At 32.7% G+C, this 13,708-nt stretch overlaps 1 protein-coding gene across 1 annotated transcript; it reads left to right on the top strand.

Annotated features, from left to right (window-relative positions):
• On the top strand, nt 1-5,424 carry LOC108323177 (protein EARLY FLOWERING 5). Its single transcript, XM_017555544.2, has 9 exons — nt 1-305; nt 652-745; nt 1,565-1,650; nt 2,400-2,449; nt 2,540-2,609; nt 2,724-2,805; nt 2,913-3,325; nt 3,882-4,397; nt 5,061-5,424. Exons 1-9 carry the CDS (start codon nt 225-227, stop codon nt 5,277-5,279), a joined length of 1,611 nt encoding a protein of 536 aa, XP_017411033.1. The 5' UTR covers nt 1-224; the 3' UTR covers nt 5,280-5,424.
• Nucleotides 5,425-13,708: the final 8,284 nt, after the last annotated feature.

The following is a 13,708-nucleotide window of genomic DNA, read 5'->3' as shown; positions in this document are numbered from 1 at the left end:
CACAATTTCGTGATACGGATATAGATATACATAAGTTGTTATTTAGTATTCTTTATCATTATTACAAACATTAGTAGATGCGTGAAGAAGGGTCGTTTGCGTTTTTGTCCCAATTTTTAAAATCGTGACAGAAGAGAAAGAGCGAAAAGGGGAAAGGGTTTCGATTTCGGAAGAGGAAGATTAATACTGAGTAGCTTGTGAAAGAGAGGGTTCAGTCTTCCACAATGAAGACGACGAAGGGTGGCAAGGTCATGAACCCAACCGATGCTTACCGGAAGGAGCTTCGGAAGAAAGAATTGAAGAGGGTATTCTTCACTTCCTCAACCCACGCTCCATTTCTCTTTCGCTCTTAATCTCTTTTTCTTGTCCCCTTTTTCTCTATAATTCTTGTTTTACTGCTCCGCTGTTCTTAATTGATTGACAGTGCAAGTAGTTTTTCTCTGAATTTGATAATGCGCAAGAGATGCAAATAGGGTTTTAAAAAAAAAGGAGCTGTTTGGTTTCGTTCAAATGAACTTAGCTTAATTTGTGACGATTTCTGTGTTCCTTAAAGTGTTTGTTCTTGTTATGTATTGCTTGTGTTTTCGAAGAATTCAGCTCATGGTCGGATTTTTTATCCTTGACAACTTTTTTATTTGATTTGAACAATAGAATAAGAAGGAAAGAAAGAAGGTGAGGGAGGTGGGGATTTTGAAGAAAGATCCTGATCAGTTGAAGAAGCAGATTGAGAACTTGGAGATGATGAGTAAGTCGTGCTTTTGTTTTTGCAGTGGAAGGCTGTAAAATTCAATATACTTTCTCTCACTTATTGTTATTATTTTTATTATCGCGAATTGATTGTTGAGCATTGATAAAGGGCTGCTTGATCGTGCATGTTGTAGTTGTTGTTTGAATGAATCTCTTAGGCCTTGTTCACTTGAATGGATTTGGGGGAGAGTAATTGAGGGAATTTGAAGATAAATTCTTTTGTTTTATTTGAGTGAATTTGGAGGTAGGTGAGAATGAATTTGGAAGTAAAGCTTGTGAGAATTAGTGTAGGATTTGATTGACGTGACAGATTAAAAAAATTTTCTTCCAAATTCACTTTCATTTACCTTCAAATTCACTTAAATAAACAACAACAAAATTTATCTTCAAATCTCCTCAATTACTCTTTTTCAAATCCATTCAAGTGAACAAGGCCTTAGTTTGTGTAAACGCGAGAACCCATTTTCATGGACTAGGAACAGATGTTGAAACTTCTATTAGAGTAACAAATAAACTGTGATGATGAAGGAGAACAAGCTAATTAGATTTGTACAGACTAGCAAAACATTCAGATTAAATTTGGTGAACTTGCAAATGCTCACGGTGAATAAAAAACATGACATTACAGTGCGTAGGGAAGTTCATTTGAATTCTGTACGAAGTTTCTTTTATCCTTGAAGGATACCCTTTTTGTCTTCATGGAGCACGGGAAAGATAGTTGTTTTCTGGGATGCAGTTGTATAATTACAAATTAAGTATGATGTCTTTTAGGATGATTTTACCATTCAAATTCACTGTGCATTGTTGGTTGTGGCAGAGGCTGATGGTGCTTTGGATAAAGCAAGAAAGCACAAGAAGAGACAGCTACAAGACACACTTAACCTTGTCCTAAAGAAGAGGAAGGTAAGAACTTATTATATGTTCTTTCTGTTGAAAATAATCATTTCATAATCCAATGTGCCCTTTGTATGATGCAAAATATCTCAGTTCTTTATTGTCTCCAGTATCTTTTTCTCTGCCATGATCAAAATCCATTGGTTTCCAAGAACATAGGCTTATGTACTATTCTTGTCATGGGCAAGTCCCATTAAGAGTATCTGAATAGCATCCTCTTGTGTTTATCTCAATCTGTAAATGATGGTTTAGGTTGATATTTGCTTAGACCCGTGTAAAAGGTTGCTTGGTCATGGCTATAGTCTTCAATTAGTTTCTATTGACACACATCTATTGTGGGTCATTGTTAATCTGTTTTCTGAGAGACACTTTTTTTACTATGATTTTAAGGCTTGAGTGTTACAGACAAGGCAAAATCAAAACTTAGTGCATGTTTGGTTTCACGTCATATCAAAGCACATGTGGATCCATTATCCATATTTTAGGTGAAGCTTCTTTGAATAGGTTTCATTTTTCACATTGAAAATTTAGATCTTAGACTCCAACATCAAACCAAACATGCGCTTAATGTAAGTGGAAATTTATGAACTGATTTTAATATTGTATTAGTTGTAGAAACTGTCTGGTTTAGCTAGTGGGAGACTGAAAATTTAATCTTCAGGATTTCAACATTTTATTTGGATATATGCTTTATTTAGTTAAATGGTTTCTGCCAATTGTTAATTAGTGATGATCTAGGTATAATCCTTCTTGTATAGGAATATGAAGATAAAATGCGGGAGAAGGGTGAGGCCCCAGTTATGTTCAGGTGAAGAATTTTTTTGTCATTTTAAAAACATAGATTTATTCCCTATTTGTGTTTGTGTGATTTACACATTCTAGGATGACTTTTTGGCAGTCATTTGGGGCCTCCTCGAAGGAGAACAACTGCAGAAGAAGAAGAGAGGGTTAAACACCCAAAGCCTGAGGTAGGATTTAAGCTGTTTCCGAGTGTGTGCTTTATTTTTTCCCATGCTCTTCCTTCTGAACTAAACTGGCATAGCTGTCATTGATGATTGGGTGACTTACTGATTTTTCTACAGGACTCTGTTTATTACCATCCTACATTAAATCCTACTGGGGCTCCACCACCAGGGAAACCTCCTATGTTTAAATCATCTATAGGTATGCTGAGCTTGTTTTTCATATTTGTGTTGTAAAATCATGGATTTATAAATGGTGTTGGTTTGACTCTTCTGTACTTATCAGTCAACTATTGTGCTCAAATGCAGGACCAAGAATTCCTTTGTCTGGTGCTTCATCCAGTGCTGGTGCTTCATCCTCGACAATGGAGACAGAGGATGATGTATTAGCTGTACCTCCACCTCCTCCACCGCCTCCACTGCCTGATGGTAGCAATGCAAGTTCAGCAGATGGCACTGTTTTACCTGCATCTTTACCATTGCCTCCTCCCCCTCCCATGCCTCCAAAGCCTGCTAGTGCCGTGTCTACATCATTACCACCACCTCCTTTGCCACCTCCACCTCCTGGTCCCCCACCTAAAGATCAAGTTGCAAATCGTCCTATTCCTCCTCCACCTCCTCCCCTTCAACAGTCTCAGCCACCCCCACCTGGCACTAGTGGAGGTGAAGGGAGAAATCAGTCTGCATTAACAGATGATTCGCCTTCCAAGGATCCTAGTCAGGTATATTTGTCTTACTAAATGACTTTGTTTTCTCTGTAAAGGCACGACCTGATTATAAAGGCATTGAAAGAAATGATGTTAGAGATATATTGAAAGCATTCATGGTGCTGGTAGTATCTGAAATGATTAAGTATGCAGTTACAGTGATTTTTCAAAATTTAGGATGTGGAGATGGCAGACAATATTGAATAAAATACTAAAACATATCTTTATGCTTACAGAAAAAATAGATATATTTTTAAATTTTAAAATTATCAAAGACCGATTTTACAGGGTGGATAGGGTTGTCTACATTTTTTTGCTCTATTTTATCATGTTTTAGCTTTAGTTGGAACCTATTTTCTTTGTTTTGAAACATTGCAAAGCATATTTTGGATTTTGGACACATTAGAGACATTTTGTAATGGTTAAGACTCAAAAAGGGACTGGATCTTTTTTGTTTTTTCTTGTATGTGTTTTGGTCTTGGGTTCAGTCATGCCTATGGTTATTTTGGTACATTCGTGCTTTGCTGATGGGTAGGTTACTTAATAGATGGGAACAATTTCTAAAATGCAGGGGCAGCTTCCTCCACCTCCTCCTCCACCAAAGACTGGTATGGTTCAGTCTGATGGTTCTGTTTCAACGGAGAGTAAGAATTCACTATCAAACCAGGAGATTCCAAAAATGGTTGCCGGGCATCCTCCTCCAAGGCAACAACCTCCTGTTCCAGGGCCTGCTTTAATCCCAAGTTTACAGCCTGATGTATTACCACCAGGAATATCCCGTTTTCCACCACCCCCACCACCACCTGACATGAGGCCTCCTTTACCTGGGGCAGTACTCCCTGGTCAGGCACCACCACCTGGAATGATGGTTCCCCTAATCCATAGGCCACCATATGGCCCTCCACCTGGTCCTCCACCAATGATGAGGCCTCCACTTCCACCTGGTCCTCCTCCAAACTTCCAGGAAGAGGATCATATGGCAATTAGGCCGCCTCCCCCCCCTCCGAAACCATCTTATGTTAAATCTGCTGCTTCCACTGTTGTTAAAAGGCCATTAGCGCAACACACTCCAGAACTCACAGCTATGGTAAGTTGAGGGACTTTTTGGCTTCCATTTATATTGGCTCTTGAATTTTTTGCTTTTAGATTTGCCTGATCTATATTATTTATTTATACTTTAATTTTGTAACAAGTTTTTGAGTAAACTTATTTCTGTTGTATTTTGATAATAAGCTTTCTTGAACTCTAACTAACGAAGTTAATGTCATCATACTGTAATCAAGTCTGGTGGTAATTTTTTTTTTTTGCTACTGCATTTAGTGTTTTGGATATCTTATCATGAACCAAACTAATAACAACTAAATGATTTATATGTGCATTTGCTCATACTCGTACGGGGCAAATTTTCTTAACGAGAAGAAATGTTGCCTGAGTTTGAATTTATGTCTGAGCTTGAGGAAGTTAAATAAGTTAATTTAACCGATGAGAAACAATGTTTTGATAATTCCTTTCCATGTATAACCAATTAACACATCTTTTACAAGAATAATATAATAATATCTGGGCTAGTCAATGATGTTTTCACAAGTGGTTAAATAAGTGATTGTTGACTGGTTATATAGTTTTGTCAAATTGTCAATATAACAATATCCCGAGCTCTTAACAACTGAGAACTTAAAAGTAGGATCACTTTGTTATTATTTGAATCTATCGTGTATTCCTCTAATTGCTTTATCTTGTTTTTTACTAGGTTCCTGCATCTGTGCGAGTGAGAAGAGAAACTGCAATGAGTAAAACAAAACCGAAACCAGCAGTGCCAACCTCTAGGACCGTCTCTGGGACATCAGGGCCAACTATTGTAAAATCAGAGTCAGTGAGCTCGTCATCAGCTCCAAAAGGCCCGAGCATTGATGACTCTTATACGGCTTTCTTGGAGGACATGAAAGCCCTTGGTGCACTTGATGGTTGAGATTACGACGAGTGGCGGTGCGGTTAATGGTGATGGATGTGCTCAATGTAATTTGTTTATGTTCAAATATTCACTCTCTTGACCTCACTCAATTTTTTGTTCTTGATGAAAGTTAATCAAGATCGTCTACACTCGTTACTTCCAATTTTTCTCCTTTGTTACTCTAGTTTAAATTAGTGAACTGTCTTTTAGTTTATAAAACAATGTTCGTTATTAACCAATGTTGTGTAGATACTTAAAAAAAGGTACATTATATATATTAAAAACTAGATTTAAAATTTTGAAAAACACTTTTTAAAGTAAAGTGGTACAAGTTTTGTACCTATTGGAAGTGTAATGGGTATGGATTCTTGTATGTTGAATTTGTACTATAGTATGTTATTTGAAAATTGTGTCTATTTTATCTTGAAAACTAAGAACACCGAGAATTTTATATTCGAACTCGTGGACATTTAAGAAGAAAAATAGTCAACTTTTACAGCATATTTATGTGAGAGTGTAACTTTACGAGAATGTATCTTGAAGCATAACCTGGGTTGAACAAAATTAATTACGTACCCCTTTAACTAAAATGACCAATTTTAGATTAAAAAATAAAACAAATCATTTTAAATCTCACGTGACAGATGGGACGTAACAAAGCATGAACATATTGGCATGGATGCTCGTAATAACCATAAAAAGGCTAGATTGTTTTTTCTATTAAGGAAAGTTATCTGGGAAAGTATGAACAGAAAATTAAACTAATTTTGCTACAGTATCCAAGCAGACCATTTATTATGTGGTTAATGATGTAACAATTTCAGTTATTATATTGATGAACAATAATGCAGCATCTTACAATTTACTTGAGGTCAAGCTAGAAGAAGTATATTTCATTATTTTGTGAATCCTTGGTTAATCCTTTTTAACTAAATTAGAGGAATAAACTGAACAGCATGCATTCACTTAAATTAGTTCATCGCTTACTGCAATACAAGATTCCGCTTAAGACATTTTATAACCTTGTATTGAAAGCAGCCCAAACAACTTGGATTATACAATATGACAACATAGATAATAAAGTGTGCTAATATAATGACGATTTCCTAGCAGGGTTGAATGAAATGAAACTATGTGAGCTGATTTAAATTGGATTTCATTTTTTAGTAGAAGGAGACAGATTGAAAGGGACCGATTCATTAAAAAAAATTGAATTTGAGAGAGAAGAGAAGAACTTTTTTGGTGGGGAAACCATAAAAGAGGCAGAAAGTCAGAAAGATGAAGCTCTTTTCCTCTAAACATCATCTGGGTGCTTTTTCCATCAGCTTCGTGCTTTGTTGCTTCTTGCTGCTTTTGGATTCTTCAACTGCACTTCCTCTCTGTCTCAACTCAACTCAGGTCTGCATACTTTTTCTTCATTTGCCATTAAATTTTGAGTTTTGTGTTGGTTACGAGGGATCAGGAGGGCAATTAGAACATGATGTGTCAAGTCCCTTTGTTGATCTAACCGACCAAGTTCATTTTGATACTCAACTTGGAATGATGGGAATGACATTTCATCCAAACTTTGCAAACTATGGTCGATTCTTTGCTTCATTTAACTGTGATAGTAGTCTGGATATATTGAAAGTGTTGATGCACTTGAAGCCACAGTACACAGAGCATTTGAGAAATCATAACTCCACGATCAGCATTCAACAATAATGAGCTTGGAGTGCAAACCTTGAAAAGTGTTTGATGCGTCTTAGCTATACCATTTGTCACAGTCCAAACAACTGAATAGTGTTGCTATTTTTGAAAAAGATATCATTGAACTGAGGCTGAGCAACTGTTTGCAGTAATTGGAGTATGGTAGCAAACAACAAATGTCGACAATCTCGTCCATACAAGTGGCAATGTTGGAATGACATAATAGTTTGGGACGGTTTGTTACAGCTGGATAAGCAATTACGACATGTAGAGGTAAAATCAGTTTGAACATTCAAGAATTGACAACTCACTGCAAAAGAACACTGTTCAACCTGACACTGAATTTTGCTTTGATCAATTGGTGTCCTTAATTAAACAGAGAAAGAGGACAAGACAAGGGAATCAAGACTAATTTCATTTATACACCAATCAAAACCAATCATCAATCAAAATGCTATAATGGGGTATTTTTTTTTATCTGCAGTACAACACAATTAATGGTACAATGCATTATTTTATCATTCAACTCTTTCTTGGAGACGATGCTTGCCAAAAGGACTGAAGAGTTGAGATAAGGATCAAATATTTTGTATTTATCAATTTCGAGTTATTCAACAAAAGTCAAGTTGTTATATTGCTAAACATTTTAACGAATAGAGTGTATTATTAAGAGTTTAATTGGTATGCTAGTATATATAGTTTTACACTATTAACTAATAAAAAATATCTTTAGTACAATTTAAAATGGTTATTGTATTCATAAAAACTATTACTGTAAAATACAATAAAGTTAATATATTATAATTAAAATTTTCTGTCAAATGTTGTTTCAAATGTGAAAATGGTTATGCATGTACTAATTAATTAACCACCTATGATCATAAACCAATGTGGTGGTATCATTCCATTTGCATTGCATGCAGGCGAAGTTGAAATTCCCTATCACCATGGCATAGTGAAAATCTCAACATCAAATTACATACTCTTTCTTGTCTTTACGGAATGCATATTTAAGGTTTCACCGATATAAGAGAATATGTTCACGAATAAGAAAATGCAGAGAAAAAAGAAGAAATAAACTTCAAACATTAATTCAAAACACTTTGATTTTTTAATCACTAGTTTTAAAATATCATTTTTTTATTGTGATTAATTTTTGGTGGAACATGTGCACATTTTTGTTACACTAATTAGTATGAACGAGTTAGTCGAGTTAATATATTTTTGGTGGAACAATCTCCCTGTTAAGGGTGAGTCCCTTCCATATAGGTACACTCGTTATTCAGTGGAAGCATTTTCATCCAACTACAATCATGAGTAGCCCTTTGTAGCATCATTCATCTTAACATGATTTACTTACCTGAATATCCTTTTCCAGGAAGACTTTCGGTATAGGGACCATTAGTCACCAAGACGAACCATCGACTCTGATACCACTGTTGGTCTATCAGGAGGATGTTCATCGGGAGACACAAACACTAAAGAGATCTGAACCCAATCATATAAGAGATTGACATTATTCTCTACCCAAAATCTTAAGGCAATGAGTTAATGGGTCTTTCATATTTATATAGTGCTCTACTTTTTTATTTTTATCTAATGTAAGACTTAGACTTACATTTGGATTCAACACAAAAGTATATGAAATAAATTAGGAGAATAAAATATATTCAAATTTACTTAATTATAAAAATTTATTTTTTAAAAATTCAATTAACTTATTTTTAACTAAATTCATAACGAGTTAAATTATGTTAAATAAGTTGTTTCGTTTTAATATTAATATTTGTGATATTGAATATTCAATTTACATTGAGGTTGTTGGTGATGTTGTTTTAGAAAATAAGTGTGATCCTTTTAGTCATTTTAGTATATGAGTGTTTAGTAAAATCAAATCGATTTTTTATTTTTGTTGAATAATATTTGCTTGTTCTAACGTGACATTGTTATTAATATGTCTATTTTTCTTTTATGATACACTGTGACTCTAATTTTAGTCAATACAAAACTTTATCCTCATGATGTATAAGATAATCATGGAATCATATTTATCTGACAAATAAAAAAGAGAGTTTCTTCTTATTATATTTATAGATAAAATTATCTTTGATGTTTCTTAATTGAAGCTCTGAGTTTTTTACCTAGTTTTGGTTTAATTCACAATATAAGTTTTAAGGATATCTCATATGTGATAACCCATTCACAATTCATGACTTTTTGAGTTGTGAATTTGTTGATTCAAACATCCAATATTTTAATAGATTGTGTTTCTCGTGTAAGGTTGGATGTTCATTTAAAATAATTTCCTAGTTTTCACACTTCAATTCTGTCCTCTGTGTTAAAGTAATTTGTTTGCCAACCAATCAAGAATACTTGCTAAAACTGTTTTGATGCTAAAATTAGCTTAGATTTGATCCATTAAAACAATTAATGTTATAATAAAAGTAAAATTAATATCTCAACAACCATACCTTTTTCTGTGAAGTTTTTGATTAGGGTCGGCCTAATTACGAACAATTTCCCTTTAAGTCTAATTATTGATATGTTTACGCTAATTAGATGTTTGACTAATTTTAATCGGTCACACTATTGTGGTCGGTATGTATTAGTTGGTGTTGGAAGTCTCACATCGACTAGAGATAATGCCAAATTATAATATATAAGTGAGGTGTAAATCTCACCTTACAAGCCGGTTTTGTGGGCTTGAGTTAGGCTTAAAGTCCACTTCTAACATGGTATCAGAACCATGGTTAGAGTCTATCCTAGCGATATTTGTTGTTTGTTGAGCATATTGTTTCATCCGCTATTGGGCCACTATCGGACCACCCATTAAAAATGTCTAGTCCCCCGGTCGAGATGTATATATCTCGACGTGAGGGGTGTGTGTTGGAAGTCCTACATAAGTGAGCATTCTATTCTTCTATTACACCCGCTATCGGGCCGTTATCGGACCAGTGAGGTGCAAACCTCACCTTACAAGCCGGTTTTGTGGGGTTGAGTTAGGCTTAAAACCACTTTCTAATAATTGGAACATTTAGTACATAAACCGTCAAACCTTAAATACAATTATAGACTAGAAGAGAAAATGGTTTGTTGTTGCATACATTGATGTTCCTTCAACTATTAGATGGTGTTGGATATGACGATCTTGGTGGCACCGATCACATCATTCTTTCTTGGACTATAATATGTTAGCAACTTTTTTTAATAACTTTTTGACAATAGACTATGTGTCACTATTTTATTAGTTCGTATATTTAAAATAGACCAATCACAAGCTACTATATAGACTATTGTAAAAAAGTTGTTAAATTTTTTTTGTTAAAAATACATTTTCATTCTTTCTTTCTCCACTTCGTCTCTTCCACTTCTTACTTTCCTTTACCTACTATCTTCCTTCGTTTCCTTTCTTATTCCACTTTCTTCTTATCCCTGTGCAATAGTCACCTTCAAGTTGTTTTGTAATTAAATAAATATAAAAAAACAAATAAAAATGTATTTTACAATGTATTTATAAAGAAGAGAAAGCAAATAGAAGATTTGTAACTTATGATTAGGGATGATACAACATAAAAATTATATAAATAACATTTAGGTTTAAACCCTCCCTTGGTCCTCATTTTTCTATGAAAATCTCACTTCGGTCCTCATTTTTTCATCTGTCTCAATTGGGTCATATTTTTTGTAAAAATGAACACATTTTACCCTAACCGTTAACTGGTCTCAGACGGTGTTAAATTAAGGCCACGTGGTGCAGAGAGAATGTGCTGGCGTGTGATGTGACATTATTTACTGGAGTGTTTTGATTAAATAAATAGTGGTGATGTGACATTATTTGTTTCTCTTTATTTAATATTTTTAAAACCAAGTTTTATTTATTTTTTATTTACTTTATAGAAGATTTTTTTTTTAAATTTCATCACCTACAGTGGGTTAGAACACAGTTATTCTTCAGAATTAAATTAGTTTAGTTTTAATTATTTATTTTATTTATTTGATAACTTTTATTTAATATTTTAATTTTCAAGTTTTACATAATATTTTAATATTATTTTTTTTCTTTAAATATAAATACATAAATATTAATTTTTATAAAAAAACTATTTAAAATAATTTTTTATTGTAATCATTAGATATATAATTTTATTACTTTGAAAAGTTAAAAATATAATATATATATGTTGAATTTATTTAAATTTAAAAATAAAATAATTTTAAAAAAATATAATAAACATATTTTAGTTTAAAAAGAAATGTTTTCACTCAAATAGTCATCTAAAAAATATTAAATAAGTTATTATTTTTATATAATAATTTGATATAATATAAACAATTTTGTATATTAATATTCAATTAAAATACACATAATTTTATAAAAATTTTAAAATTAAAAAACTAAATTTATAATAATTTAGTTCAAAATAATAACGAGTGAATATGATTAAATTGGATTATTAATTAAATTAATATATATTTTAATATATTATTAATTAAATTGGATTATTAATATATTATTAATTAAATTAATATATTATCTTAATATAAAAATTGAAGAGAAAATATGGTCATTTGATTTTGAGGATATGCACTTTAGGAATTTCAACACATTCTCTCTGTACGTAAATGAGGAACACACATCAAACATTCTCTCTGCACCACGTGAACTTAATTTACCGCTGTTTGAGACCAGTTAACGGTTAGGGTAAAATGTGTTCAATTTTACAAAAAATATGACCCGATGAAAAATGATGATCGAACTGATATTTTCGTACAAAAATGAGGATCAAGGGAGGGTTAAAACGTAACATTTAAAAGAGATTAAATAAAAAATTAAGTTACAACTGTCCTTATTTAAGACAAACAAGTCTCACAAGGTGGATAAATGTTCTTAAATATTGATTATTAAGGTATACTAACTTTTTTTTCTACTTTCTTCTACATTTATTATAACATGTAAGGTAATGCTTGGTACAAAAATGATGAATATATAGCTAAAAGAACTCATAACTAAAACCGTAAAAGATACAGTGTTTTCTTTTTTTCACAAGTTGGATATAAATAAAAGCCTACTTAAAGATGACCCGAAACAAAAGAAGGAAACAAGTACTGAAGATCATTATGAAACGTGACATCCGATCAAATCCAAATGTGCAGTTCGAAATCACGTTCATGCTAATTAGGGATTCTGAAAAAAAGTAAAATAATTAATAATACTGATAGATATAGGTGAAGTAAAAAATAACTCAGTTGAATTTATCTAAATTATTTTTTTAGTTCAGTTTAATTCTTTTAAACTATTTTATAATTAATTATAAATTTTTATAGTACAAGACAGTGCAGTTTTTTCATCCTAAATACTGTTGCCTTGTGAAATTTCAGTACAATTGTTGTAATGAAAAGCTTTACAGATAATTACATAGCTATTTCTTTTCACCAATTTATTCCGTTATTTTTTGTAATATCCAACATTTCGTGCATTAATTTCCTATTCTTATTATCTTGGGGATGATTCTTTTTCACAGAAGAATTTGTTGTGATATACTGTGTGACCGTATCAGAATCTTGCAAAGATAGACCCAATCAAGTTCAGTCATGTTCCATTACATATCATCAAGAGTGTCAAGAGTGGAATATTTGACTCGACCCAATTCACTGAGTAGGCTCGTACGAACCATAGCTTTAATGACAATTTCTTTTTCACGTTTCTGACTCTAATTTCTCTTTTTCATCTTCTAACCTCTTCCACAAGGAAGCTATAAACTTATTAAAAATAAAACCAAAAGAAGTTAACAAATTTCAATCTAGCTTTGTATATTTGTATGATGATGAAGAAATTATGCCCCACATGCACAGCAGAAAACCTAGTATTAATTATACTTTTCTGTCTCTCCACTCCCTCGGCAATTATGGTAAACAGAACATTGATAGTTAGGGAAAAACTCTCTCACATTCTTCAAACACTTTTTTTCTTTTACTTTAATCAGATGAATTGACTAATAAACTTAACAATATCTATCCCTGTAGGAATATGCAATCTGATATTATGTATTACTTTACATTACTTGCTTTTTTCTTCCAGCGACAAGAAAGTTCAACTTGTTTTCATTCTGGATCAAGCTTTAAACTTTTGTTGCACTGATGAATTTGCAAAAATGCTACCTACCTTTTTAAGGCAGAAAGGAGAATCAAATCAGTGATGTCGAAATTCTTCAGTTTGAACACTTCTGTTCGACAAGTTAGAGCTTTCCGTTTTTAAACTTAACATGTCAGATTTAGCTTTTGAGAAGTTGAAAATCATTGACTGAACAAATTGTAACTTTAGTCAAAACTATAGTCTTACAGTTTGAAAAACAAAACCAATCTTGTTTAGCCTCTTGTGTTTACATCAAAGTTTCTCAAGCAGCACAGTAACAAGAACTGTTTCAACTTACACACTTGGTCATGGTTAAAATCTGTTAAATAACACAGGAAAAGATAAGAAGCAGTTCAGATTTTATTGAGGTAAGTCTAATCCAAATTCACAGTCAACTTATCGAAATAGAAGAATGAAATCGTGTAAACTAAATCAACAGTGTAATCCAAAAGGGAAGAAAAAAGTAAAAAAAATTCAAATACCACCAAAGTAAAGGCAATGAGCAGTGTAATCCAAAAGGGAACAAAACAGTAGATTTAATCTTTCTTAGATTTGACCCAAGGTGAAACCAAATCTAACCTCATAGCACCAAATTTCAGGTACTGTCCCTCTCTCTATCATCACT

The sequence above is a fragment of the Vigna angularis genome, chromosome 1 (assembly GCF_016808095.1).
Source record: "Vigna angularis cultivar LongXiaoDou No.4 chromosome 1, ASM1680809v1, whole genome shotgun sequence".
Classification (NCBI taxonomy): Eukaryota; Viridiplantae; Streptophyta; class Magnoliopsida; order Fabales; family Fabaceae; genus Vigna; species Vigna angularis.
Note: the sequence above shows the minus strand (reverse complement) of the source record. Positions and strands in the feature narration are given on the sequence as shown.